This window comes from Felis catus, chromosome A3 (assembly GCF_018350175.1).
Source record: "Felis catus isolate Fca126 chromosome A3, F.catus_Fca126_mat1.0, whole genome shotgun sequence".
NCBI classification, from domain to species: domain Eukaryota; kingdom Metazoa; phylum Chordata; class Mammalia; order Carnivora; family Felidae; genus Felis; species Felis catus.
The window spans coordinates 27117386-27145361 of NC_058370.1; the positions used below are offsets into that span (position 1 = coordinate 27117386).

Here is a 27976-nt window from a genome sequence, read left to right on the forward strand (position 1 = left end):
ATTGGCGTGCAAATCACATCCTTGTCATTTCCTAGCTCTTCAGGACCCTGGGCAGGTTTCAGACCCTTCCTGAGTTTTAGATGCCTCCTTTGCCAGAGGCAGATAATAGTTAATATTTCTTTCTGCTGGGGTTGGATTTCTTTTTATTCTCCATTTCATTTGTATTATTTCAATTGTATTTGTTTTTGAAAAGTATGTTCACCTGGCTCAAATTTTTAAAAATACAAAATATACAAAAGAATACCAATACAACAGAATTTTCCTCCCAAGCTGACCAATTCCTTTTTATCTTTCTGGCCCTCAAATTTACCCCAATAATATCTCTTTTTACACATCTGGTAAATATCATCTATGGAGGACCTGTTACGTGTGCTTCCCGTGATGATTTCACTTAATCCTCACAGCCACGCACGAGGTAGATGGGGAAACAGGCTCAGAGACAAGAAGCCACTTGCTTGAAGCTATACCTCTGGTAAGCGGTGGACTCAAGGTAACGTGTGTTCGTTTATGAAGTGCCTACTATGTGTCAGGCCCCTAGGGCACTGAGTGTCCTCATCTTTCGGTTATTGGGCCAGGTTCAAATGGTGGCGAGGGCGGCTCAGCCCTCTCAGAGTTGGTATTCTAGTGGAGATGGCCCATCACCGTCAGCCCATTTCCCGGGTAAGGGAACAAAGGAACAGAAGGGCAAGAAACTGCCCCGTGTCATGTGGTGCTGAGAAAAGAGCTAGGGAAAGCAGACCCGTTCCACTGGTGGGGAAACTGAGGGCCAGAGAAAGGGAGAGGTTTGCCCAAGGGAGTTCAGGGACCACACCCGCTGACCCGACACCACGCTGGGCCGCTTGGCCCCTCCCCACAGGGGGCGGCCCCAGACCGGGCCCCGCCCCCGGCGCTCGCGGCCGCGTCCCTGGCAGCCCGGGCGGCCGTTTCCTGCCTGCGTCGCTGGGCGGGCGGCCGGCCCATCTGGCGGCCCCCAAGAGGCGGCGCGGGGAGGCGGCCCAGACTCGCTGGAGCCAGGCGCCGGCCCGCGCCCCCCGCCCGCCCGGAGAGCCCAGGTGTGGCCGCGGCGGGGGTGGGGGTGGTGCCTTCCTTCCCGCTCGGCCCTTCCTGACGCACCCGCGGGCAGGATGCGTCCGCCTCCCAAGACCCGGCCTGGAATCGCGGAGGGAATCCCAGCGGTGGGAAAGCCGGCTGGGGTCGGAGCACCCCTCCCCAGTATCCACTCCTTGTGAGACCCCGGGTAAGGCTTGCCCTTCCTTGGCGGGGTGGGGCCCAGTCTTCCCACGTGTGCAAGGACAGATGAACTCTGACCTCTTGGATCTCGAAAGCTCTCGCCTTGCCTCTAAGGGACCCCGGACAAGATTGTGGAAACCGGAGGCACCACTCCTGCCGCGTGTTGACATTATTCACTTTTTCAGCCGTTTCAAGTCTATTTCCCCATCACAGTTTCAGCTCGGGGCGGGGGGGGTGGGGGGGGGCTGACCTGTGTTCCCTGCTGTGCCCACTGACTTGACCGGTGCCCAGCTCATTCCTGGTGCTGAGCTCTGACAGGGTTATCTCAAGGCTTTAGCCCCAGAGGTTGGAGCGGCCCTGGGAGGGTCTTACCCATTTCACAGCTGAGGAAACAGGACAGAGCGGGCAGGCCCCTCCAGGCACAGGGTGGCAGCCAGCCCTGCTCCGCCAGATGCTGACCCTCTTCTCCAGCGCTGCTCCCAAGGAAGGGAACCCGGAATCCGGTATCCTGATTTATGTCAAACAGCACCTGTGGTGAACACCGTGGTCTTGGAAGCCAGACATCCTGGGTTCAGATTCCCCCCTGAGCACTTAATGTCTCTTTGCTTCAGTTCCCTTTATCTGTAAAAATGATGGTACTACCTTACAGGGTTGTTATAACGATCACATAAATGTTTTTAAAATACATAATATCTTGCTAGAAACATGTTAAGTACAAAGGAAATCGTATCAGGGCTCTCAGCAGGGCTGGTCCTCCCCATTGGAGCCCCCTGCTGCCTACTGTAGTCAGGGGAAATGGGAGGCCAGAGAGGAACACTTCCTCTATCAGGGACAGAACTTGGGGGTTTTGGAGCAGTTTGTTTCCCAAGAGTCCACCCCTACCCCAGGGTGAGGCTGGCACCAGGCCCACCCAGAGCCCTGCCCAGCCACCCGCCCACCCCCACCTCTCCCGCGTGCAGGCCCAATCCGTGCCCGGCCTGGTGCCATTTTTCCATGGGACTCTGGCGGTGGCGGTTCACATCTGGAGTCTAGACTCGGAGGCTCTGCGGGCCGGGCCTACCGCCCGGGCTGGGCCACCGCTGCCCGCTGTTTGCTCAGCTGAAGCTGGTTAATTGGAATTAGAGTGGCCTCTGCGGTGCCGGCTGGCCGGGCGGGCCCTGGATGGCCGCTGCCGAGGTCTGTGGAACATCTGGCCGGGCCAGGACGGTCATTAGGTGGCAGGCGCCCGGCGCCACTGCCACCTCAGCCTCCGCCGGGGGCCGGCGGTGACTCAATGAAGCCTTTGTGGGCCCTGGGCCGCAGAGCCAACCATGCTGTGTGCCTGGGCTGCCTGCCCCATCTGCTGCCCTCAGAGGGGCCTTGTTCCAGGACCACACGGCCTCCCCTCTGGAGGCGGCAGGAGCCGGCAGAGATCCGAGAAGCCCCTGAAAGGGACCCCATGGCTGGGAGAAACCTTTGAGATTTCCTACCCTTCCTTTCCTTCTCTGTAGGCCCAGAGAAATTGGGCGGCCGTCTCAAAGGTGCCCAGAACAGCAGTCAGTGACGCAGGCCCAGGGTCTAGAGGGGAGCTGCACAGTCCTTAGGAACTTTGGAATTCAGCGTGGATTGCTTGAGGTCATATCCACCTCCGTGGGCAACCCACCTCAATTGTCTCATTTGCACAAGGGGACTAATACTAACTAGCACCTGGAGCCTAAGACGGAAATGAAGTGAAATCCCGTATGGAGGTGTGATTATTATAGAGGTACTTCCTATTCTCTGCTCATACTTGTCTTCTGGCCACCTCCAAACTGTCTGAAAGCCACTGTTATTTCCAGCCTTTGAACCCGAAGCTTGGGCAGGAGAGCTCTGGAATGGGAGTTGGAGGCCTGAGTCTCAGACTGGTGGTCACCCCCTCCCACTTGTTTCTCCACCCAGTGACCCCGCACCAGGCAGGTGGAGAAGGGCGGTGCCCATGCCTCGCCTGGTCCACTGGAGATTCTCCTACAGGTCTGGGCTGCTTGCTGTCTTCAGCAAACTTTGGAGAAACGCTGGCTCTGAGATCTCCAGCTCTCGGGCCTGGATCACCTCCCAAAAGCACTGGGCCTCCTGGCCTCCCACTCCAGCCTCAGGGGCCCTGGCCCCTGTGCTGTGAGTGGCGTCAATGTGGGGGTGGGGTGGGGTGGGTGGCTTCTAGCAACAGCATCTTCCTGGCCTTGCACGGTCATTGTGGGAACAACCCTGGGAATGAGCAGAATAGGAATGATGGGGGCTTGATCTCCAGGGTGACCTAGAGTCCAAGTGCTCTCCAGCTGAAGCCATATGGACATCAGGCCCAGAGAAGCAGGCTCCTGCCAGCCTGGGAATAAAATTTAAACTCATCCCTGGGGTCCGTGAGGCCCTGCACATTTCACTAGCTTTGCAGATACTGGTCCCCTTGCAGAGTCAGGTCGGCTTTTTGGTACTTTCCTTGTGGACTTGCTGGGATGGGTGGGTGACACATAGAGCACCTGTCCCACAGCCTCATAGCCCCCAAATGTTGGAGGAAGTGGCAAGGAGAACTGAAAGGGTGGGGGTGGGGCGGGGGGGAAATGAAGGCAGGCTCGTGGGCCCCCTCTGCTGGCTAGAGGGTATCCATGGGAGGCTGAGCTAGCCAGGCACTGGGTGGGCATCCAGGAGTATGGAAGGACCTGGAGGTCGGGGCCTCTCCCCCAGGTTGTGAGAGTTCACAGTCCCCAGGAAGGGGCTTGCAGGGAAGTTTCTGGGTGGGAGGGTGAGAGCTAGTAAAGTCAATGCAAGATGCTGGGTGCAGAGAACCCCTCCAGGGGCACAGTGGCCTGCCCGGGCAATGGGATGAATTTTTAATGTAAGGCAAAGTCAGTCCACAATACAAAAGTCTAAAAATCAGACCCACTTTTCCCACCTGGCCTCCGGGAGGGTGGGGGAGTTTGGGGGCTTCCTTTGCCTGCAGGGGATGTGAAGGGGCAGAAGAAGGCCAGAGAAGGGGGGAAAAGGGAATCAGGCCATGGGAGGCCCTGCTGGAGGGATCCTGCTGCCCCCGCCCCTCTCCCGGAGCTGCCAGGCCTCCTGCGCCCTCTGCCCGTGCAGGCCTATGCTGGTCCGTCCCCGCCTGCCTGGTCTGGCCCTCAGAGGGTCAGGCACCAGCCGCATCATTTCTCCTTCTTCTCCAGCCCCTTCGATGCCGAGGCCTCTGTTCCCTCTTTGGATCCCTCTGTCACTGCTGCTGGATCCTTAGGATTTGACTCTTCATAACTGACCAAAAAACAAAACAATAAAAAACAACACCTTTAGAGGAGGCGGAGGGCAGAATCTCTGGACCCCGCCTCCCCACCATCCCAGGAAAATCCCTGGGCACACGAGGAACACCAGCCTGGCATCCATGGCCCAGCATCTTCCAGTACTTGGCCCTGGCCCCACTGTATGCCCTCCTCAGACAGGCTGCTCTCTCCTTTCTCTGTGCCTGGTGGTGCCACGAGGTGGCAAGGGCAGTGGCAGATGGAAGAAGGGCTGATTGGGCTTGGGTGGACTAACTTTAAGCTTCTTGAACTTTCCACTGGAGAGAGTGGGGAAAAAATGGGGCAACCAGGACGAGGCTATGGAGATGGGCTGCTTCCCAGAGCACATGGCAAGGGTCAAACAACTCAGCCCCAGGGGTGCAGGCAGGTAGGGGATTGCTCTACTGGCAAGTAGCAAGGTGCCACTCTCGAAGGCCACCACCCTGGCTTAGCTCTTGCTATGGGCCCCATTTATTGAACTGAGTTCACACCAAGGATAGTACCTGTATCTCTTTCCCAGGTGAACCCCATGAGGCAGGAATGTGCCCACTTACAGATGAACAGAGCGAGGCTCCGGGAGAGGAAAGTGATCTGCCCAGGGTTACATGTAAGAATATTTACTCCTGGACGACAAGGGCTATACTGTCCGCTCTCTCGCATGAGCCCCACGCTACCGGTGAGGACAGTGAGGTTCTAGAGCCCTGTTCTCGGCCCTAAGGCTGGGTGTAGTGACTGCCTCATGGCTGTGGAGGTGCCACTTGCTGCCTGCCCCTGGCAATGCTCCCTGCCCCGTACACTGGAGCTGGGATGTCTGCCCTACCTTGGGCCCCGGGGCAGTGGGGGGAAGCGGGCAGGTGGACACCCGCCGGGCATTACATGGCGCTGGGATTCTGCGGGCGCCGGCGGCGAGGGCCAGCTAGCTTCTGCTGCATGGAGTCGGCCAGGCTGGCTGGGGAGCCCGAGACTGTGGGGAAGTGGGTGAGTCTCGGGGTGTGAGGCAGGATTTCCGCCGAGGACTCGTAGCTGTGTGAGAGACAGAGAAGACAGAAAAAAGAGATGGAGAGGAAAAGACGGGGGAGGACAGAGACTTCTCTTGCAATGAGCAGGGAGCAGAGCCGTGTCTTAATTTTGTCTTCCTCTGCACTTTTGGACTCCGTGGAAAGAAGCCGGAATTACTAGGAGAATAAAATGATGCACCCGTACAAGGGGACACTATGCAGCTGTGCAAAAGAGCAAGGACGCTCTAGATGTGCACGTGCTGCTGCAGAAACGTCTCTGAGATCTACCGTGGTGTGAAAAACCCAGATGCAGAATGCTCGGAGAGGGCCACTGGCTGTGCAGGGGCGTGCACGCGCACACGTGCTGTTAGGAGCAAAGTGTTCTCGGAACGTCTATGCGACAGAGCTCTGAGATGGCTGGGGTGTCAGGGGGTTTTCCTTTCCATGGCTATGAAATTTGGAGCCATGTGACTGTGTTACCTATTTAAAAATAAACAAGTGAATAAAAAAAGAGAGAGCCTCGTAAGGGAAAAGTAAAATAAAAGGTAAGGTGGAGAATTAGGGAGAGATGGAGAAAGAGAGAGACCACCTGCTTTTTCACCTTAACCAGAGGATATCCTGGGGGTGGGGGCAGAAGGGGTGTAGAGTACCTAAGTGGTAGAATATTCAGGGGAGCCCAGCACCGAACAGGTGCCCTGGCTGTGGATATTCAGAGCTTGGCCCAGTGTGGACACAACAGGACTGGGACTGGCGGGAGGGGGTTACCCCAAGGCAGGCGGGTGGCTGAGAATGGATGGGCCAGAGGGTGAGGGCAGGTGCTAAGCTCAGACATCAGATCCCACTCCTGCCCCCAGATCTGCCTCCAAGTTCATCCCCCAGCCTTGCGTGAGTCCACAGGGCTTTGCCCGGCCAGGAGATTCGGGCAGGCAGGTTGGGAGCCTGGGGCTTCTAGGCAAGACAGGGAGGGCAGAGGCAGGTACGGGGGAGGGGGTGAGTCACAGGTTCCCCTGCAGGCAGCCAGGTGCACAGATGGCCCTGGCAGGCACTCGAGGGACAACTTGGAGGCCAGGCAGGTGGAGCTGGGTGGAAGGCCCCCGAGTGGGCAGCTTCAGTCGCAGCTGGCAGCTATTTCTGGGTCCCTGGCAGGCGGGGTCAGTGGTGCTGGGGAACAGACACCTGTCAGAGTCACGCAGGCCTTGGGGTATGGGTGGGGCTGTGCACAGGGCGTGGCAGGTGTGCGTATGGCCACAGGGAAGGGGTATGTGTGTGAGTGAGACATTGGCTGAGACAGAGCTGTGGGTCAGAGCCATTGAGGCGGCTCAACAGGGACTGACATTTGATTTCCAACCTGGGGCACCTCCCACCACACTAGGATCCTCCCTATTACTCACATGGGAAAGCTGAGGTCGGGGAAAGGAAGGACATGCCTGAAGTCATGTGGCAGAGTCAGGCTGGGAACCCAGGGCTCCTGACAGTGGGGCAGCCTGGGGGGAAACTCTCCCAGCCAGTCCCTTCTCAAGACCCAGCAGGCATCTGGATGTGGGGGCTGCCTTCCCCTGGCTCTCGGCCCGAGGAAAGGTGCCCGCTGGCGCCACAGGCCAGGCACCCACATGCTGGCAGAAAGGACAAGAGGTGGGCTGGTGGCAGGAACAATGTTCCCCTGGAGACGTGTACAAGCAGCCCCGGCAGGCCCCACTAGCTGCCTGCAGGTGCACCTGGGCCAATGCGGACGTCCGCCCCCTGCCCTGCCTTACCTGAACATCTCTGTCACTTCTCCCTTGGCCAGTGCCACCAGGACGGGAAAGCCGATGCAGGCGGGGACCAGGTATAGAAGGGCAGGCTATGAGAGAATAGAGGCTGGTGACAAAATGCTGTATAGGGTACCTGCTCAGGGCCACGCCCATCACTCCAACCCTCTTCTGGGAGCAACTGAGGGACAGTGACTGCCCAGGTTCCCAGAGCAAGTCAGTGGCTGGGCCCTTACCTGGGGCTCCTGGCTCTCTGACCAGGCTGCTCCTCCTTGGGAGGGAATGCAAGGAACCCAAAGAAACTCAAGCATGCAGGGCTTTAAGGGTCCCCAGGAGTCTGGCTGGCAGTATCCTAATCACCTGGGACATCAGGTTCAAACAAACAACCTCCTGGGTGGGTCCTAGTCCCAGAGACTAGGGGGGTGGCTGAGAACAGATGAGCCAGAGGGTGAGGGCAGGTGCCGAGCTCAGGCTTCGGATCTCACCCCTGCTTCCCGAGTCTGAGGGTGGAAGTCTGCGTCCTTAACAAACACTCCAGGAGCTGTTGTTACAATAACATGACCCAGGCAGTCTGGCTCCAGAGCCTGTGTGTGGAGACTCCTGCTGAAGCTGGGTTTGGAGGGCAGGATGGAGCATGTGCTGGACACACTATGCCGAGCTCAGCCTCCCAAGGAACACTTCAGCCCATCTCCAATTCCCTATGACCGTCCTCTTGTTCACAGGAGGAAGGCTGAGGCTTCGGGAGGACAGGGGACAGCACAGGCCTCAGCTATTAAATGGTAAACTGGGGACTGAACCTATTCTTTTCCCCACAGCATCCGAAAGTTGGACATTACTGCCCAGCCCTCCGTGACCACCAATGCTCCCAAGGGCCTGAAGACCCCGTGAGACGTGACCCCACTTCCTTCTCCAATGTCACCTGACCTGCCCTACTCTGGCCACAATGACCTGATTTTGGTCCTCCTTGTCCCCTCCAGCCACAGGACCTCTGCACCGGCAGTTTCTGCTGCCTGCGATGCTCTTCCCACCTTTGCCTAGACTCCTCCTCCTTGGACCTCTGCTCAGTTTTATTTCTCCGGGGAAGCCTTCCCTGGCACGGAGCCAGGCCCCCTTGTTATCCACTCTCAAGGCCCCCTGCCATGCCCTGCAGCATTCTCTGGCAATGTGGAGTGGAACACTGCTGTATCATTGCAGACTTCAGCCTCTCTGCTGCTAGGCTGTGAACTTCATGAGGGCTGGGTCCACGGCCGTCTTGGTCACTGCTCTATTCCTGGCATTTCGGGAGGAGGCCTGGTAAATCCTAAGCAAGCGGCTTCTTCATGGGTGCTCGCAAAGTTAAGAGGGTGTCTTGTAGATGTAAGGTGAGACCTCACTCCGAAGGGGGAAGCCAGCCCCTGCTCAGAGGACAGGACTCCAGAGCCCCCCAAGCCTGACCTTCAGACCATTTCTTGGCACCTGCCATGCATGGGTCATGAACCACACCGCTTCCTATGTGTTACTCTTGGAGCTAGTAACACAATCTGAGTTCTACAGACGATGCTACTGAGGTTTAGATAAGGAGAAATGACTCACCCGAGGCCACACGAGGTGTGTAAATGGCTGAGCTTTTCTCACTATATTAGGTGTTTGCTGAGTCAGGACTTGGGTGAGTTAGGCTTTAGGCCTTTTGGAGAGCGATAGAAATGACAATGACTAAAGTCCACACCAAAACCTGTGAAAGGCAGCCACAGCAGTACTCAGAGGAAAATCTGTAACTCTAGGTGCATTTATTAGAAAACACCAAAGACTTGAAATAATTTTAACTTTCAAGTCAAGAAGCCGGAAAAAGAATAAAACACCAAAAAGTAGAAAGCAAATAGTGAAGGCAAAAAGCAGAAATTTGTGAAACAGAAAATGAAATACAAACTTAATAGAATTTAATTCCTGAAAAGATCTCCTTATACTTTACAGATGAAGAGACTGAGGCTCAGAGGAGGGAAAGGACTGCCCTAATCACACAGCTGGCCAGGATGTGGCTCCAGGGGCCTCTGTCTCTAAGTCACCAGCACCAGGCTGGGCAAAGTACAGGGCTTCCCGGGGGAGGGTGGAAGAAGTGTGGCTCCCTCCAGGCCTGCCTCACTGGAGGGCCGGGGGCCACTGAGGCTCCTCTGAGAGGTGGCGACTTTGCTATCATCACAGGAATACACGCCTACTATTTTCCTTCCTCTCAAGGCACCGAGGAACCTCTCCAAAATTGGCGCTGAGGAGAGGCTAGGATGTATAGCTTGGGATGGTGAACTGGGTGCTGGGTGTCAGGCTCCCGGCTTTCCATCTGGCCTCTGCTCTACTGTGTGACCACAGCTAAACCGCTTCCCTCTCTCTGTACAATGAGGACACTTGATCATCTTGGAGGGGGCTTTTCTAGGAGGCTGCCAGACCCCTGGCTTGGAGTGGGTTTTTGGTAGAGGCTTCATGGGTTGAAAACCACTTAAGCAGCACCACTGGGACTTCCACCTAGGGAATTACTGGCACTGGGATTGCCTGTGTCATGGAGAGGAAGAGGGTCTTCAGGAAACAGGCTGCCCTTGTGTCCTGGATCCCCTTCCCAAGATTTCCGGGGGGAGGCCCACGTGGATGATGGGGCAATGGCTGGGCTGCTGCTTAGGGGGCAGCACAGGCCTAGGGCCAGGGGTCAGGAGTCCGGGGCTCCAGCCAGGGCCCAGCTTAACTTGCTGTGTAACCCAGGAAGTCTCCTTTTCTCTTTGGCCTACAGTGTCCCTGCCACAGAGGACCACCTCTCCAGCCAGTATGGGAGCTCCCAACCGGATCCTCGAGTCTAGCCCAGGCAGCAGGCTAGGCTGCCACCTGGTGGCCTCTGGGGGAATGGCTCCGGGCTTGGAATCTGGACTCTGAGTTCGTCCCCCAAGCCAGGCCCAGTCATTCTCAGAGACCTTCTTGTCAGGTGTGTGTCACTCTCGGCTTGCAGGCCATTTGGGGTAGAAGTGAATAAGACATGGCTCCTCACTGGTTCTTGGTTTCTCTACCTATAGGCTAGGGGACTCTGGTCCTTGGACATTCTGTAGAAAGAGACTACTATTGGGGCACCTGGGTGGCTCAGTCGGTTAAGCGTCCGACTTCAGCTCAGGTCACGATCTCGCGGTCCGGTCCGTGAGTTCGAGCCCCGCGTCGGGCTCTGGGCTGATGGCTCAGAGCCTGGAGCCTGCTTCCGATTCTGTGGCTCCCTCTCTCTCTGACCCTCCCCCATTCATGCTCTGTCTCTCTCTGTCTCAAAAATAAATAAACTTAAAAAAAAAAAAAAAAAGAAAGAGACTACTATTTGGTTCATAAACATCATAGGTAGTGTAGGAACTAAATGAGCTAATGAGCAAAAGGGTTTAGCACAGCGCCTGGCACAGAGTAACTGCTCAACAAACAGCTCTTATGATTAATTCAAAGGTGGCTTCTCTGTGGCTGGTGCCCTGGGGAGGGGAGAAACGGGGGAGCAGAGGGAGTGGAGGATGGAGGGGACAGTGACAACAATGACAGCTACTACTACCTGGGCCAGGCACAACTGTGAGCACTTTCCTTACGCTAACTCATTTCGTCCTCAAAAAACTCCAAGCTAGCTACAATTAACTAATCTCACTTTTTTTTTCTTAATTAACTACCACAGGAAATCAAGCAGGACTTCTGCAACCTGCCCACAGTCCTGCCCTGAACAGATGGGGGAGTCTGGACTTCCTCCCCCGAGTCCCCTTGCCCTTCATTTCACCCAGCCTCTCCCACTGCCAGGGGTTCAGAGCCTGGGCTTGGTTTCCACATGTCACAATCTGGGATCCTTGCTCTAGCACATGCTTGCCATGTGGCACCTGACTTCCAATTCCCTTACCTGCTCGTGAGGACCCTCGGGAAGAACTGAATGGAGACTGGTGTATGGGAAGGGACCTGCTTTCCAGTACTCAGCAAGCCCATCTGCTGGCGGTCTCCTCCTTGTCGCCCCCTCCTCAGGTCTCAATAAAAGCTCTCAGCCCTCATCCACCCTGCTTCACTCTGCGGCGGCTCAGTACCCATCTTGGTGGGAGGAGGAAGCAGAGGCTGGATGCTTGGGGAGTCAGGGAGGGCCCCGAACAGCTTCTCCCTCATCCGGTAGGGTGGGCACCGGGCTGAAACACTCAACACCCACCCGACACTGTTCCACTGGCCCCACTCCTGAGGCTCATAAGCTGCAGCCTCTCTTTCCCAGGCTCCCTGCAGTAGGGGCCATGTGACCCTGATCTGGCCCATGAGATTCGAGCAAAAATCTGACAAGTGTTCCGGGAGAGGTTCTGCCTTCCTGATGAAGGCCACAGGCGTGGCTGGTATCCGTGCTCCTCTCCCTTGCCACTCATGTGCCTGTGCTCCCTGGAGAAGCAGCAGCATCCTGCCATGGGGGAAAGGCCAAGGGTCACAGGCGTGCGCACTCTGACATCGCTGGGGAGCACCTACCTCTGGGTTGCTTGTGTATGCGACAGACAAGCCCCAGGTATGTAAGTCCCTACTACCTGCAGTGAGAACATTCCTGAGGCACCGAGCACGGTCCTACTCACCTGAGCGTGCTTGAAGATGTGCATGATGAAGATGGTAAGGCCCAGGCCGAAGATGTAAGCCGCGAAGCTGGTGTAGAAGTACGTGTGGGTGTTCTTCTTTAAGCTTCAAGAAGGTGCGGGGAGAAAGAGGAGGAGGGTTAGTTACAGGCATGGGAGCAGCGCCACCTCTTCCGCGGGGAGAGCCTCCATGGAGGCTGGCTGGGACGGCTGAGAGTTTGGCACTGGCTGTGTATTCAGGTGCTGCCCCAGCCGTATGTCTTTGGACAAGTCACTTTCCTTCTTTAGGCCTCAGTTTACTCATCTGCAAAACGGGAAAACCACGACCCATCTGCTCAGTGGTTGCGAATATCAAGCGCCATGACCTGTAACAGTGGCTTTAAGACTTCAGCCAACATACAAGTTCCCTAGAAAGCTTGTAAAAAATCCCTCAAAACCAAAAAAACAGCAGACTTTCAGGTCCAAATCCCAGGGAATCTGATTAAATAGGTCTAGGGCAAGGACCAGGAATCGCATTTTTATTTATTAAAAAAAATTTTTTTAATGTTTTATTTATTTTTGAGACAGAGACAGACCATGAGCGGCAGAGAGAGAAAGAGGAAACAATCCAAAGCAGCCTCCAGGCTCTGAGCTGTCAGCACAGAGCCCAATGCGGGGCTCAAACCCACTAACTGTGAGATCATGACCTGAGTCGAAGTTGGACACTTAACCAACTGAGCCACCCAGGCGCCCCCAGGAATCTGCATTTTTAAAAATTATTTTTCATATATTTTTTAAAGTTTATTTTTGAGAGAGAGAGGGAAGGAATGCGAGTGGGGGGGAGGGGCAGAGAGAGAGGGAGACATCTGATCCAAAGTGGGCTCCACACTGACAGCAGAGAGCCCCATGTAGGGCTTAAGCCCATGAACCAGGAGATCGTGACCTGAGCTGAAGTCAGGCCCTCAACCAACTGGACCACCCAGGCGCCCCTACATTAAAAAATATATATTTATTTTGAGAAAGTGAAAGCACATGCAGACGAGTCGGGGAGGGGCAGAGAGAGGAGAGAGAGAATTCCAAGCAGGTACTGTGCTGTCAGCACATAGCCCGGATGCAGGGCTCGAACTCACGAACCATGAGATCATGACCTGAGCTGAAATCAAGAGTCAGATTGCTTAACCGGCTGAGCCACCCAGGTGCCCAGGAATGTGCACTTTGAAAAACCACCCAGGAGAATCTCACATGGGGGAGTCATGCTTTGAGAAACACTGATGCAGAAGCTGCAAAGCTGAGTTATTACTTTTCAGTACAGTGGATGTAACAGTTCAGCAACCTGTTCTGTACGCTAAATAGACCCTGACTACCTTGGATAAAGTGCCAGTAGCTTCCTGGAGGCAATTCATCCAAGATCAGCCTCAGAAGGGCTGGATACATTGCCGTGACGGGACTTCCCTTTCAAATCAGCTCTATGACCTCCGTGTGTTCCCAGCACCATCTGTGGAGTGAATGAGTCCTTCCAGTCCTTTTCCTCCCTGTCCTGGCTGCTGCTGAGCCCAGAGCTGCAAGTGCTCTCGAAGCTATGCTGCCGTGGACCCTGGGGTGAAGCCGACCACTTCGGGCATGCCGCCCGGATTCTGGAACCAGCTCTGAAGGGCTAGCTGATCCTGCAAATCTAGGCTAGGAAGGAGATCCCGCCTCTGAGGGTGCTGGCAGCCGAATGTGAATCTGTGTCCCTAGCCAGTGGCCCAGGGACTCTCCTGGGGTTCTCTCTGTATTGCCTCTGAACAGCCAGGACTACAGCCAGTTGGCACAGATGTGCCTCTACTCACAAACTGGCCAGGTCCCTTCCAAAGGCCGTCTGTAAGCCCATGTTCGTGAGCTCCGAGTGGTACCACACAAATAACCCGGATGTACGTCGGCAGGGTCAAGTTTCACAGGCCAATTCGATTTCAGTGACACTAGTACAGAGTTTCTTGCTATCACTGTCAACACCATTACTGCTTTTGCAACTACTGGGCACGAGGAGATTAAGAAAAGTTCATGAACCACCTCGAAATTCAGCATACATGCTGCCAGCCTTACACAGGGAAGACCGGGCGCCACCTGCTGGTGGGAGGCCCAGGGGCCCAAGTGCTTAGTTAACAGTGCAACCTCTTCTGTTGGAAGTGGGGACTCAAGTTGGCCCCCTTCCCTCTCCCTGTGCTCACTTCCTACAATGGACTGAAAAAATCTGAGTAAAGAGAGGGCGGGAGCAGCTAGAGCAGCTGGGATGCAGTGACCCGACCCTCGGTTGATAATACATGGTGACGGCTCACTGGGCTGCAGCTGGGTTGCCCTGAGGCCCTGTGCTTACTCCCTCCAGATTTTCTTGGTGATACGCTACATTCAGAATGCGAAACCTTAGCACAGAAAGGTCAGCTCACTTGGCAAGGACGCACAGTGAAAGCACTGTGAGTACCACTAGGACCTTTCGCGTTTAAATCTCTCGGACCGTGATCCTTTTTTCTTTCTGGCCGTAGGCTCTCCGAACACTCAGACGTCAAGTGCAGACAAAATCAGAATTGCACTGGCTGCCGTGGAGGTGGAGGGTCTGATCTCCAAGTGACTCTTCTGGGCGTCTGAAAGCCTCTGGGAAGCCCCTGGAGTACCTTGCCCAGAGAAGGCCCCCCACTCATGGAGCTTGAGGGCTAGAATTTCCAGGTAGCTTACCTGATGTCAAAACGTAGCAGCAAGGCAATGAAGATCCCTGTGGGCAGAGAGCCAGGGTTAGACGGTGGCAGGGAAACTGGCACTCAGGAAGGCTCGGGGATGGAGTCCCCTGCCTGGGATGGGGAGGAGTGGGGGGTAGTAAACTAACACGCAACCGGGTCCCCAACCTCGTGTTCCCAGTCATGCAGCAATCACTGGGGAACAAGGGTGTGGCCAACACTGCCAACTGCCAGCAGAAATCCCGCTTCTCTGCCATCAGGCCACCTAGAACAATGAGAAGGTCCCAGGGGTTTGCTTTGGTCTGGGACCACACTGACCCGGCACCTCAGAGCACCACACTGTGTCACACTGGGCCCATCCACCCGTATGTGTCTTGAGGCCTCCTAAGTACCAGGCACTGTAGGCAACAGTAAGCAAGACCACTGCGCACACAGAGCTCAGCTGCAGTGGCGGGAGGTAGACAAGCTGATCAAACAGTAACAAAATGCAATGTAAGATCATACCGTGAAAGGGTGCTTTCTGTGTCATGGGAAGGTCTATCAGGAGATATGCCAGGCTAGGGGGAGTGGAGGGAAAGAGGAAGGCAGGCTTCTTTGAGGAAGTGACACTTGCCAGGGAGAGGGAACGGCACGTGCAAAGGTCCCGAGGAAAGAGGGGCTGGAGTTGTGGCAGGGGTCAAGGCGCCAGCTGAGATTGCACGCAGCCCAGAGCAGGAGATCCAGGGGCTGGACCAGCCATGCAGGGAGGGCCATGGGGCACAAGGAGGAACTGGGTCTCCATCCTGACTAAGGGACCACGTGGAAGCATTAAATTACAAGCAGGGGAAAAACCTAAACAGATTCTGAAAACAAATCATGTGGCAATTGCTTGCTTGGAGGGAGTAGGAGCAAGAAGACCACCCGGAGGCCCTGGGGGGAGCGCAGGAGAGGATTAACTCTGTCTACCCGCTGCACTCCTATTCGCACTTCAAAACCCAGCCCAGACACCCCCAAAAGCCAGAGTCCCCGAGACACAGCAGGCTAGCCCAGACTCTGTATGCTGTTCACATACCAATGTCTGTCCCCCTTACTGGTCTTTGGGCTCAGACAGGGCAAGGGTTGAATCTCGTTGAGCTGAGAGTAGGCTCTCAAGAAACAAAACATTCTGTACTGATCAGAAGCACCGAATGGCAACATACGACTCTTTTTTATTTTATTATCTTATTTTTTACTTATATTTTTAAAAGATTCTATCCTTAAGCAATCTCTACACCCAATGTGGGGCTCGAACCTACAACCCCGAGATCAAGAGTCACGTGCTCTGCTGACTGAGCCCGCCAGGCGCCCTGACACAGGACTTATTTTAAATTGGGAAATCAATTAATCCTCCCTGAAGACCATGAGGCTGTGTGTGAGAAGGAGTGGGCGGGTGCAACGAGAAGATACATGCTGCCTTTCTGGAAACAAAGCTGGGAACCCAGTGCCCTCCCCCCCCCCCCCGCCCCCCACGGCCGAATTCTACATCTGCTCTCCTACCAATCCAGGGGCCAGAGTTCTGCTAAGAGCTTTCACTCCTAGTAATGCATCTGGTCCTCAAAACAACGGTCTGCAGCAACCCGTTATCCTCTGAAGAGCATCACTGGGGCGCTGTGAGGGTGCCATCAACCTCCACCTACAGAAATTGCTCAAAGACTTAGATACACAGGGACGTGCAGTGACGCCCCGTGCACGCCTCAAGTCCAGAACTATAGCCAACAAGGATACCGGGGAAGTCTGTGGGGGTGCCTGGGGAGGTCGGTGTCCTGCACAGTGGGTTGACTGCTTTCCAGGATTTTCTTCTGTCTGACGGAACTGCGTCTCCCTGCCTCCCAGCACTGCAAATTATGGAAACTCCTGAGTTCAAGACCATACCCCCACGTGCCCAGGAACGTGAGCAAGTCTCTGAATCTCAGTTAACTCATCTGTAAAATGGAAATACCCTTTAGCTCCCTGGGCTGCTAGGAGCAGCAAAGACACTGCATGAAAAGCATCCGGCACGGTGGTGGGCACGAAACAGGTGCCTGGCGAATGGTAGCTGTGCTCATCATCCTCTTCTCACTGTAACTGCTCGTTGAGGGCAGTTCTGACAGTGAAGCCCTTCTCTGCGGACAGACAACTTGACCTGAGTCCTGGCCCTGGCCCTGAGCCAGTGTGTGAAGGTGTGCTAAGTCCATTTACTTCTGAGCCTCAGTTCCCTCACTGGTAAAAGAGAAAACCGCCGCCTTACCGCACACAAAATCCAAGTGTCACGACGGAAGTGCCTGTGCCACCTCAGGTTATTAGAACTGCTGTTACTTCTTCGAGTGAAGAATAGGTTGGCTTTTCATTTGTTCTTTCTTTCAAGCAAGCACCAGGGGTGCTTCTGATCCTTTGAGTCTGAGCCTCTGGACTACAGGAACAAGTGTCCCCTTTGGACCCCTGTCACCAGGATGTGCGTATCCCGGGCACAGTCGCTGCAGCTACGCGCAGAGCAGCAGCTCTGAGTCTTCTGACTGGTGGTTCAGGCTGCCGGCACCCCAAGGCAAGGCTGTGGGCCCCCAGAGATGCATGCCCACGGCCACAGGTGCACTGGCGCCCACATGCAGACGGTTCAAAGGTCAGCTCACGTGGACGAGCAGGCGCGTGCCACACGTCCCTCTGCCCAGAGTACAGGAGCCCACGCTCACGGCGCCGGTGTCCACACACCCGGGCACATTCTCCTGGGAGCTGGGGGAGGAGGACCACAGGGGCCTTGGCAGTTCTAGCATATTGGTAATACCTATAAACACTGGCAAGGGAAGCGTACGTGTGTAGGTGTGAGAAGGGTCATGAACTGTGTTTGCCACAGAACATGGTTCGGTCGGCCACAGACACTTTTGCAGCTCTTGAGTAAGGTGTGTTCCGTCAGATCAGAAGCTCTGTGGGGACAGTCTCACTCACTGCCGTCCCTCCAGTACCCGGCTCAGGGCCAGGCATGTGATTGGCGCTGTACAATGTGTGCTGAGACCCTGGGCTGAGCCACGGGGTGGGTGTCTGGAATCGCCCGGCCTCACCCTTCCAGGTTCCCGGCGGGCGAGACTGTCTCACAGTGCTCCTGCCCCACCTTTCAGTCCCTCCACCACTCGCCCTGCGGCCCCCACCCCATCCCCGTCACCTGGAATGACGATATCTCCAAGTCCCAGCATGGCAAAGTTGTCTGCCTCGAGGCCCTTCTCCAGCAGGTCCTGGGGAAACACCACTGTGGGGGGGGGGAGGCGGGGATGTAAGGAATCGGCGAAAGCCCAGCTCAGACCACCTCCCAGCCTCCCCACCTCTGTGACACAAAACTTGCACACCTGCGGTCAAGGGGGCAGGGGAAGTAAGAGGATGCTGACAGGTTGAACGGCAAAGCCTCCACCTGGAATCACGGCCGGTTAGAAGAGGAAGAATCGAAGCTAAGACTCACACACCATACCCTTTCGGTGACCTCTGATAGCTCTGGAACCCTTTGGTTAAGTGGGATTGACCCTAAAGCCACATGTACAAAAGAGACCAAAGAGCCCATGCGGTGCTGACATCTCAAAAGGCTTTCCGTCTCACTACAGCAGGGGTAGAGACAGGTGGTGGGCCTGGTCCGCAGCAGGGAGCGCCCCGGCTATGGGCTCCTTCTGGATATGCTGAATGGAAAAGGCCACATTCCTACACTCTCTGTACTTAAAGCCCCCCACTTGAAAACCACGCTGACCCACCTGCTTATTTATATAAACACACACTGAGATAAATGCCTCCTTCTGTGTCCAGTTACGGCAAGAGGTGGCTGTCACCGGACTTCACCCACAGCATCTTGCAAGCTATGCAGGAGAGCAATTAGGTGTGGGCTTCAGGGTCAGACTGAGAGGGTCTGAATCCTGGCTCTGCTTGTGACTTTGCACAGGTTACTTAACTGCTCTGTGCCTTAATTTTCTCATCTGTGAAACAGGTATAACAGAACTGACCCCATTGAGCTGTGTGAGGATCAGATGATTTGTACACATTGTTAACCGTCACCCCATGCCTTCTTTTTTTAAATTTAACTTTGGTATGTTTTTATTTATTTTTGAGAGAGAGAGCGAGCGAGTGAGCGAGCAGGGGAGGGGCAGAGAGAGGGAGTCACAGAATCTGGAGCAGGCCCCGGGCTCTGAGCTGGTAGCACAGACCCTGCTGTGGGGTCTAGCTCTGACCAATGATATGTAAGCAGAGGTAAACTGGGGGAGGCTTGTGCCTCCCTAGTGAACACCCAGATGCCCTTCCCCTCCTACTTCTTCCCACATTGAATGCACAGTCAGTGATTTACAGATCTCATTCAATCTTCCCAATCCTGCTACCATCCACTTCGAAGTGGCGGATGTGGAAACCAGGCCCCAGAGAGGCAAAGTCTCTTGCCTAAGGCCACACAGCCAGCAAGTGTCAGATCTGGGATTCTAGACCAGGCAGCCTGACGTAACCACTGTGCTATCCTTCCTGAGCTCTACGCGTAGCAGTGGAGGGCAATGGGGCTTCTCCCCACGCTGGAACCCAAGTATGATAGTGTCACTTCCCCCTTCAGAGTCTTCCAGTAATTCACTCACCGCCCACTGGGCAGCCCAGGCTTCCTGGCACGATACTCTTGACTTCCCCAACCTGGCCTCTTTTCTGCTGCTCCCCTAAACTCAGCCATGAGAATCCCTCCCCGATTCTCTGCTCCCGGGGCCCTCCATGCATTTCTGTGCCTCTGCCCTTCGCATACTGCTCCCGCCTGCTCCGCAAACATGTGTTCATCCTTCATGAAAGCTTTCCTGGCACCCTGGCTGGCTTCATCTATCACAGCACGTGGGGAATAGCTGCTGTTTCGGCTGGCCCAGCATCTGTTCTTCCGCTGGAGAACTGCCTTGCTTTACATCCTTAGTTCTGGGGGACGGCCAATTCAAATACTGTGCTCCCAGACACTGAGGAGGGCAGTGACCCAGGCCTGTCCATTGTGATACCCCATCTTGCCAGTGGGAGGGCCTGGCTCATGGGCTGGGTTGGGCCCCATCAGTTTATTCAAGCCCAAGCTGGCAGAAACTCCTTTCCTCGGGGTCTCTGAGCCGGGACCATAGCATCTGGGAGCAGCGTTGGCCAGGAGCCCGTCTAGCTCGTGGAGGCCAGTCTGCAGCAGTGGTGGGTATGACTGTGAGAAGGACAGTTATTTCTTGCTTCTCCAAGGCTGGCTTCACCCTGGCTGCCAAGTGCCCATGGCGCTCACTTCTCAATGACGATGCCTTCCCAACAGGACGCTATCCTCTTCCTTGCGATCGGCCTGACTCATCCCATCTTCTTCTTTGGGTCTCGTGATCCCAGGAGGTGACTGAGTGGTTTGAGCCTTAAACGTAAAGCTAATCATACTTTTCCCACCTCCTTGCTGATGACCAGTTTGGATTTGGGCCTGTGGGGGAAAAATTTCTCTCTGATGAGAGAGACACAAAGTTCCCTCTCTGCCCCTGGACACGGGCAGTTAGTGCTAGGAACTGCGGCAGCCAGCTTGGGACCACGGAGTGATGAGCTGAAGGGACAGGGGAACGTGTTGAAGACGGTGGTGTGGACACTGGAGCAAGCCAGCTCTTGGGGCCTCCACCCTGTGAGGGTCATTAACTCACTCCTGAGACGCTCTGCCATGGGCCTGCTATAGCGTGAGATAAAATTTCCACACTGCTTGGGGCGCCTGGGTGGCTCAGTCGGTCGAGCGTCTGACTTCGGCTCAGGTCATGATCTCACGGTTGACGAGTTCGGGCCCCGTGTCAGGCTCTGTGCTGACAGCTCGGAGCCTGGAGCCTGCTTCGGATTCTGTGTCTCCCTCTCTCTCTGCCCCTCCCCTGCACATGCTCTGTCTCTCTCTGTCTCAAAAATAAATAAATATTAAAAAAAAAAAATTAAAAAAAAATTTCCGCACTGCTCACTGACGCCTAGGTGCCTACAGCTAGACTTTCTCATATTTATACAACGGGTAGCTACACCAAAGAACAAAACCTGAGCAGTGGGAGGGGTCTGGGACAGACGGCGCCCATAGCTAGGCATCTAGTGAGGCTTCAGGTCTCAGCGTGGAATCTCCTTTCCTGGAGAGTCCTCGCACGCCCCACCACAGGCTGTGTCAGATGCCCCCTCTGTACGGGCTCCCCTCCAGCTCATCCCGTGTCACACTCCACTGGGCCCGAGCGGCCGGACGCCAGGACCTGGGCAGAGGGTGGCTGCGCACGAACACAGCCAGATGAGTCTAAGAGGGGAAAGAAACCAACCTGAGACACAGGGAAGCCTGGGGGAGGAGGAGGTGCGTGGGGAAGAGCCAAAGGAGAGGTACTGACCAAAACAGGACCATGAGGGGAAGGGCCATGAGGCAGAAGCAGAGGGGCTCCCCACAAGGATGTGGTCACTTACGTTTTATTGGTGCCTCAAAGGACTTGGCCACTGTCACCATCACGTTGGTGCCAAATACCTAGGAGGAGAAGACAGGAGTCTGGAGGGAGGTGAGGGCCAGGTGGGAAAGAATGGCTGTCCTAGGGGTTCTGGATGCGATGCTGCCTGAGATCCGCAGGGAGGGGCAGGGAGTGAGGAGGCGCTCCAGAGCAGATGTGAAGCTGAGATTAGGTGGCCACCGATACTGGTCACATGGACACCTCATGGGGCTCCTGGTTCTGGGCAACAAACGGACGATTCGAAGGAGCTGGAAGAGGGCCTCTGATGGCCACAGCCAGGCCTCCTGCTTGCCCAGGGCTCTGCCCCTCCCAAGAGATAAAGTCCTTCAGTACCACCCACTTAAGGTGGAGAGAGGCTGCATGAGGCCAGGGAAAGGGGGCCTAAGTCAGGCTGACCTTGATGCCTCGGCAATGCCTGTCGGGAGTGTGTGCGGCAGGTCCCTCGGCCCAGGGCTGGTGTGTGCCAGGGCGTGCTGCCAACAGCAGCCTCTGTCCTCGGATCAGTGCCCTCACTGGGCCCATTCATCATCATTAACCGCCCCTGCCTGAACTCTGAGTCTCAGTTCGCTTGCTGGGAAGACATGGGAAAGGAAGTGCCCTGCCAGGGCCACCAGCGGGAAGAGGCGAGAGTGGCTGGAAGGCACCGGGCACACCGTGGGCTCGTAGCCGAGGGGGGAGTCCGGTCCTCTCATCGTTTCACAGATGAGGGCAAGCGGACCCAGAGAGGACCCGCTCCGGGGTCTTGCCTTCCACCAGATGACTGCCACCGGGGCCAGAGAGACAGGGAGGAGGCAGCGAGGGGCCCTCTGTGTCCCTGCCCGACTCACCCAGAAGACATCGTAGATGAAGAGTCCGCCCAGCAGGATGCAGCCGGTGCTGACATTGTTCAGGTGTAGGAGCTCCACCCCGTTAAGGGAGAAGGCCAGGCCGAAGAGGTTGTTGGCAATCCAGTGCTGGGGAAAGGGGGGAGTGAGATCAGCTATCTGCCCCCTCTGCCCCCACGTCCCCTCCCCCGGGCCCTGGCTCCTTACCTTCCTCAGCAGGTACCAGACGCCCACAATGCTGCTCAGGCCCAGGCACACCAGGTCCTTGGCGTCAAACTCATAATTGATGATCTCTGGGCAGAGAGGCCGGGTAAGTCCACTCCCCGGGGCGGGGCTGCCCCTCCCACCTGTCAGCCCCTGGACGGAGGAGGGCATGGCTGTGGGCACCGTCAGAGCCTCCCCAGCACTCCCCCCCCGCCCCCCCCGATTTCCTAGCAGAGGGACTGGAGGCCCAGAGAGAACTCAGGCCTGGCACAGGGTCAGTGGGAGGTGGTCCGAGGTGCCGGAAGCACAGACACAGCACTTGTAGCTGGGTGACCTTGGGGGAGGCAGTTCCCTCTCTGAGCTTCAGTTTCCTCCTCTGTAACAAGGGGGTTGCAGCACCTCCCCGATAGAGCCGCCACGGGGACCAAGTGAGATGGTCCCTAGAAATCACTCAGCACAGTGCCTGGCACCCAGTGGGTGCTCAATGAATACTAGCTGCCACTGAGCCCCAGTCTTTAGCTAGGTCCCAGTTCATTCAGGAGTCTCTCTACTTTGCCACCAAAGGAAACCAAGAAGGTTGCTGGCAGCCCTACCTCACCAGCAAAGGAGGAAGAAGAAGTAGGTAAGAGTGGGAGGCCTGGAGAGAAAGCAGGAGGGAGTCCGAGTCTGCTCCCGTGGGGAGCCCTACGGTAGACGTCCCTTTACAGCCAATCTCTGTCACTTTCAAGTTTCCTAGTGAGGAAGCCTAGGGAGGTGGTGGGGCTTGCCCACGATCACGGAGTGCAGCCATTTCTTTCAGATTCTGGAGTGGAGTGGACTGCTGGTTGGCCCCAATTTCTGTTCTCTCCTCTGCGGTAATAGCACCCTGGCGATTTTTTTTTTTTTTAATTTTTTTTTTTAACGTTTATTTATTTTTGAGACAGAGAGAGACAGAGCATGAACGGGAGAGGGTCAGAGAGAGGGAGACACAGAATCTGAAACAGCCTCCAGGCTCTGAGCTGTCAGCACAGAGCCCGACGTGGGGCTCGAACTCACGGACCGCGAAATCATGACCTGAGCTGAAGTCAGCCGCTTAACCGACTGAGCCACCCAGGCGCCCCAGCACCCTGGCGATTTTTAACTGGACATGAGGTCAGTTAGCTCACGGCCACATCTTCTGGCTTGCCCTGTAGCTAAAACGGGCCCATGATACAGCTGCCTCTCCCTCCCTGTGAAGGGACGGTACATCATCCTGGGCCTAAGGGCCACCCGAGTGTGGCAGAGTACAAGACAGATGAAACCTGGGACCCCAAAGACTCTGTGGTGTAAGCTTAGCCTTTTTTTTTTTTTAATTTTTAAAAAATGTTTATTTATTATTAAGAGACAGAGCATGAGCATGGGAGGGACAGAGAGAGGGGGAGACAGCAGAATCCCAAGCGGGCTCCAGGCTCTGAGCTGTCAGCACAGAGCCCGAGGTGGGGCATGAACTCACGGAGTGTGAGATCACGACCTGAGCTGCAGTCGGTCGCTCAACCGACTGAGCCGCCCAGGCGCCCCTCATAGTTCTCAATTTTTTTTCAAGCCAAAGAACCCCTTTTCCAAGTCTTGGTGGGAGAGTAATCACACTAAAAGTAGGTATGACACAAGGAGCCATGACAGCCAGCTTGACTGAGTGCTCCTGTGAGCCAGGCAGGGTGCTGAGTGCTCCCCTCATCACGTACTCACAGTCCCAACAACATGCCTATGAGGGAGGTACTAGACTATCATTTTCATTTTACAGATGAAAAAAAAAAACAAAACCCAACGAAACACCCAAGGCTCGGAGAGGTAAAGGCGTTCACCCAGAGTCCTATGTGTAGGTAGCAGCAGAGTGGGGACGGGAGCCCAGGCGGTGTAATTCGAGAGCCCACCTTTTCCATCACTCGCTTTGTTGGAGAGCCCCGAATTTGGAGACAAAGGGGAACGGAGGTGGGAGATCCCCAAGGCAAGGGAAAGCGGGCAGCACTGACCTTCCTTGTTCTCCCCAGAGCCCTGTGTGAAGAGCAGCTGGTACTGTCGATTCGGGAAGTTGGCTGGAAAAAACTTATTCATGAAGGGGCTGGAAGGAAAGACAAAGCAGGTTGGCAAACTGGGCCCCCACGGGCAGTCACAGCCCCAACACCACCCCGGAGGCACCCACTCACAGCTCTTGCCCTCTGGCACCCTCACGGCTGCCCCGGAGGGGAAGAGTCATTGTCTCTATTTTACAGATGGAAACAGAGACCCTCAGAGAGTTAGTGACCGCCCGGGGTCAACAGCCGAGGGTCTCTGAGCTGAGACGCGAACCTAGGCCTCTGGACTCCTAGTGCTTCCACACTGCCTCTTGGTTATCGTCCAAGAAGCACGAAGCAGGGGCAGACTTCCATGTAAAAGGCACTTTGAGGACAGCAAGAGAGGCCAAAGCCCGGTCCGCTTACTGTCTCTGTGAGAGTCCTTTGTCAAGAATGCCTATTCTTGGACTCCCTTCCAGACCTATCAAGTCAGATGACCTGATGGCTACTGCCTACCTCTGACTCCATGACTTGTCAGGCCTGGATTTTTATAAACTCAGCTGGACTCAATTAGCTGGATGAATCACAGCCCCAAGGTGGGGGGTGGGGGGTGGGGGGAAGCACCTCACATTCACTTCTTCCATGAGGCCTCTGTTGCTCAGGATGGGCTTAGCTTCATCTCTGGAAAAACTGTCTCTGATTATCCAGTGTACTCTATGCCTTGGCCAGGCAGGCAACGGAAATTCTTTTCCGGATCACCTTCAGAGAAAGATGAGCAGATAAGGACCTCTTGGCCCAGCCTGGCCCTGGGGGTAGCCCAGCCCGGAAGACTATTCTGTCATATACCAGGCTGTGTGGCCTTGGGCGACTCACTTGAGTGGCTCATCTCCTCAGCTGTATGTCAGGGTAATAATGCCACTGTCTGAAAGGGTTGCTGTAAAGATAGAGAGAAGGCGGGGAAGAGGCTTTAGTCCAGCTCTGGACCCACAGCAGGGAGGTAAGAACTGTGAGTGTCCATCAGCGTTGGCACTTGTCCAGAGCATGAGCTCAAAAGCATTTGGCAACACCGGATCAGACTGACAATGGCAGATGAGGTGGGCAAATCCAGGATGGTGCTCCCGACTGGTAGGTAAATGGAGGCAGGCCAAGAGGTACCCAGGGCACAGCAGTAAAGGCAGGGAAAGAGAGCTCCCTTTCTAAGACCCTGGAGGTTAGAGAAAGAAGATGTGGAGTTAAGAACTATTTTAGGGCCTCAGTTTCCCCACTCATCACACAGCCAACGCCTGTCTGCAGGGCTGTGCCACGAACGAGAAGGCTTTGTGAACAGAAGCGTAGTGGGCACAAGGACGGAACCGGGAGCAGGCTTCCACAGGAGGGCTCTGAAGAGGTGGGGGGCAGAGGCTGGGACAGGTAAGGCTGGAAACTACTTTCAGCTCCGTTTGCTGAATCATTTTTGGGAGACGCTGGGCCAGAGCTTGAAGCAGAGGCCGAGAAAAGGCTGAGAAGCTAAGCCCTTCACCGCAGCTCGGTCTCTTCCTGAGGAGCTTGATGCTGAACTTGGGAACCAGCAGGGTGCAGTGGCTGAGAACACAGACTCTGGGAGCCAGACTTCCTGGCTTCAAATCCTGACCCGGCCACTGATTAATTGCGTGACCTTGGGAAAGCTACTTAACTGTTCTGTACAACGGTCTCTTCACCTGGATCATTTGGAACACTACGATAATATCTTTCTCTTAGTTATTAAGGGTATTAAATGAATGCTCGACACCCTGTAAGCTCGACTGCAGCTTCGACTTAAAGTAGGAAGTCTCTAGACTGACGACTGGGTTATCCCTAGAAAAGAAGGGCTGCTGGAGGACATGGGACAGGAGTCAAGCAACCTGGCTGGTGAGGCTGAACCTGAGAGTAGGGGTCCTGTCTCATCACCTTCACCCCCACCCACCACAGGCCTGGTGCCTGGGAGGCAGGTGGTAAGCAAACGCTTGCTGAATGCCTCTGAATGCAGACTTTGTAGCAGGCAGATTCTTTCTGGCCCTTGATGGTTCACATCAAACCTAAATAAAGGTCACCGCTTCCTGCTGGGAAACCACATCCTGGTGCCCTTCTCCCCTGGGAGTGGAAAGCAAGGGGCAGTGAAACTGGCCTTTTCCTCCCGGGGTGGCAGATTTTTGCCTTGTGGGCCCTTTTCCCTCTAAAGGTCAGCGCAGATATGATAAAAATAAGCTGAGGTTCCCTTGGCAGGAAGGGTGCTGGCAGGGGCTCGAGTTTCGGTGGCTGTACGAGGTGAAGGCAGGTGGCCGGCCAGGCGATGGCAGCGGGGGTGGAAGGATCCATGAGAATCTCCTCCCGGGGCTGACCTGGCTCGGGGCGGGCTCTTCCAGCCCTTCAGCAGGTCTGTTCCCCACCCCAGTCCTCTGGGGACCGCAGGACTGCTCCAAGGGGACAGCCAGTCACCCCCTCCAAGCTCTGCTTCCCCTTTACTCTCACCAAATTGGAAAGAACATGGGCTGCAAAGTCGGACAGACCTCGGCTCAAAACCCCGTCTGCTCCCACCAGCTGTGAATCCCGGTGGTCACACAACCCCTTGGAGCCACACCTTCCCCGAATCCCACCTTCAGACCCTCTGGTTTGGATCCCGACAGAGGTCTGACTCCAAGTCTGGATATAAACAGCTCATGGAAATGCTAACAACACTGTAGACTTTCTTCCATAGAGTATTTGAGGAAACTCAATTTGACTGAAGAAGAAAAATTAATTTTTGGCTCAGCTTTCTAAACAACGTGATTAAATTATGCCCTCCGCCCTTTTTGCTAAAATTATTTGCATCTGATCAGTTCTTTTCCCTGTAAATTTTCCAAAGCAATTTCTTTCATGCCACTGTTTTTGGTCCATATGCAATTTTTCAGAGGACAGCCCTGACCCTGTGCGGTGAACACCTTGCCTGTCCCTGGTCATCTGTTAGCCTTAGGACGTCGGATTTTCCCATGTGTCAAATACTGTGCCCTCAACTTTATCAAGAAAATGACTCCTCCGTGAAGTTTCGGTCACTGATGTAGTTTTTACTACACGCACTTCCGTTTGCTGTTGGTTCTATTCCCGTCAGCAATTTCTACCAGTCAAAATCACGAATTAGTTAAAAGACAGACAAACAAAATATACTGGGTTCTCTCATTCTGAGGTGGGGGTTGGGCCACCAAGAGGCCTGGGAATCTCAAGCCTCTCAGATGCAGGGGTGGGATGGGTGAAAGGGGGGGAGGGCGATCCTAATCATCATGGGGAAGGAGGGGCCCCAGTGCCTGCAAGTGACTGCCCCCACCCCACCCCAGACCCATCAGATAGAAAGGTCCGCCCTTTGAGACCGGGTCTGCCTCTATCTTGCTGCTAGGTCCAAGTTACCTAGGTAGGTTCTCTGAGCCTTAATTTTAAGGACGGGGCTGGACTAAAGTTCTCATAAGATGGCCAGAACAAGATTTTGTGGGTAAAGGGTAGGTATAGTTGAAGACAACAATGAACTCAGTCAAAAGACCAGAGTTCAAGTATGCGACCCTGGGCCAGAAGCACAACTCACAGTGTGCCCAGCACCGAGCTCCAGGCAGGTGATAGATGTGGCTCGCTTGCTCCTTCCCACGCCCCAATGAGGAGGTGCTGTAGTGCCTCTGTCTTCTAGGTGAAGAAACTGATGCTCAGATGGCTTGAGAAACTTACACAAATCATGCAGCCGGCAGAGCCGGCCTTGGTCCCAGGGCCAACTGTCTCTTGAACCCACGCTCTTGATTGCCAACCACACTGTCCTGCCAGTGTGCCTAGAGGAGCAAAGCCAAACTCAAATGGCTTCCAATGCCTTTGGTGAGCAGGCCCTGCGCTTCCTCTCTAGCCTTCTCTCTGACTACTGTGGAAAGATCCTGACTGTGCCTTCACTGCATACAGACCTTCCAGCTCCTGGCTTCCCCCTCTCCTTCACACCTCTTCCAGGTTTCCTACCCTTCAAAGTTGACT

At 55.2% G+C, this 27976-nt stretch overlaps 2 protein-coding genes across 13 annotated transcripts in view; one reads left to right on the forward strand and one right to left on the reverse strand.

The window, feature by feature from the left end:
• Positions 1-403: 403 nt before the first annotated feature.
• On the forward strand, positions 404-11264 carry LOC105260422 (translation initiation factor IF-2-like). Of its 6 annotated transcripts, XR_006595259.1 has the most exons (5): positions 884-1237; positions 2721-2974; positions 5026-5181; positions 8067-10192; positions 10904-11264. XR_006595259.1 is itself a non-coding variant. In XM_023251361.2 (2 exons), exons 1-2 carry the CDS (start codon positions 631-633, stop codon positions 10141-10143), a joined length of 747 nt encoding a protein of 248 aa, XP_023107129.1. In that variant the 5' UTR covers positions 404-630; the 3' UTR covers positions 10144-10448. The 6 variants fall into 6 exon arrangements, 1 of the variants encoding a protein (XP_023107129.1); XR_002741007.2 differs by lacking the exon at positions 2721-2974 and having other exon boundaries at positions 886-1237; XR_002741005.2 differs by lacking the exons at positions 2721-2974; positions 5026-5181 and having other exon boundaries at positions 894-1237; positions 8067-8612; positions 10004-10192.
• Positions 4017-27976, reverse strand: part of HM13 (histocompatibility minor 13) — a 39324-nt gene continuing 15364 nt past the window's right edge. For 2 of the 7 annotated variants that reach the window (XR_002154585.2, XR_002154587.2), the window contains 10 exons: positions 23960-24048; positions 21975-22114; positions 21771-21896; positions 20906-20963; positions 17652-17735; positions 14502-14538; positions 11817-11919; positions 7258-7343; positions 5326-5528; positions 4017-4482 (listed from right to left, as the gene is read on the reverse strand). Coding sequence is in view for 3 of the 7 variants with exons in the window: in XM_003983642.5 (XP_003983691.1) it covers positions 4380-4482; positions 5382-5528; positions 7258-7343; positions 11817-11919; positions 14502-14538; positions 17652-17735; positions 20906-20963; positions 21771-21896; positions 21975-22060; positions 23960-24048 (919 nt within the window). In the remaining 4 variants the exon portion in view is untranslated. The remainder of the gene's footprint in view (positions 4483-5325; positions 5529-7257; positions 7344-11816; positions 11920-14501; positions 14539-17651; positions 17736-20905; positions 20964-21770; positions 21897-21974; positions 22115-23959; positions 24049-27976) is intronic. The other 5 variants (XR_002154586.3, XR_439913.4, XM_003983642.5 and 2 more) reach the window with 4 other exon arrangements.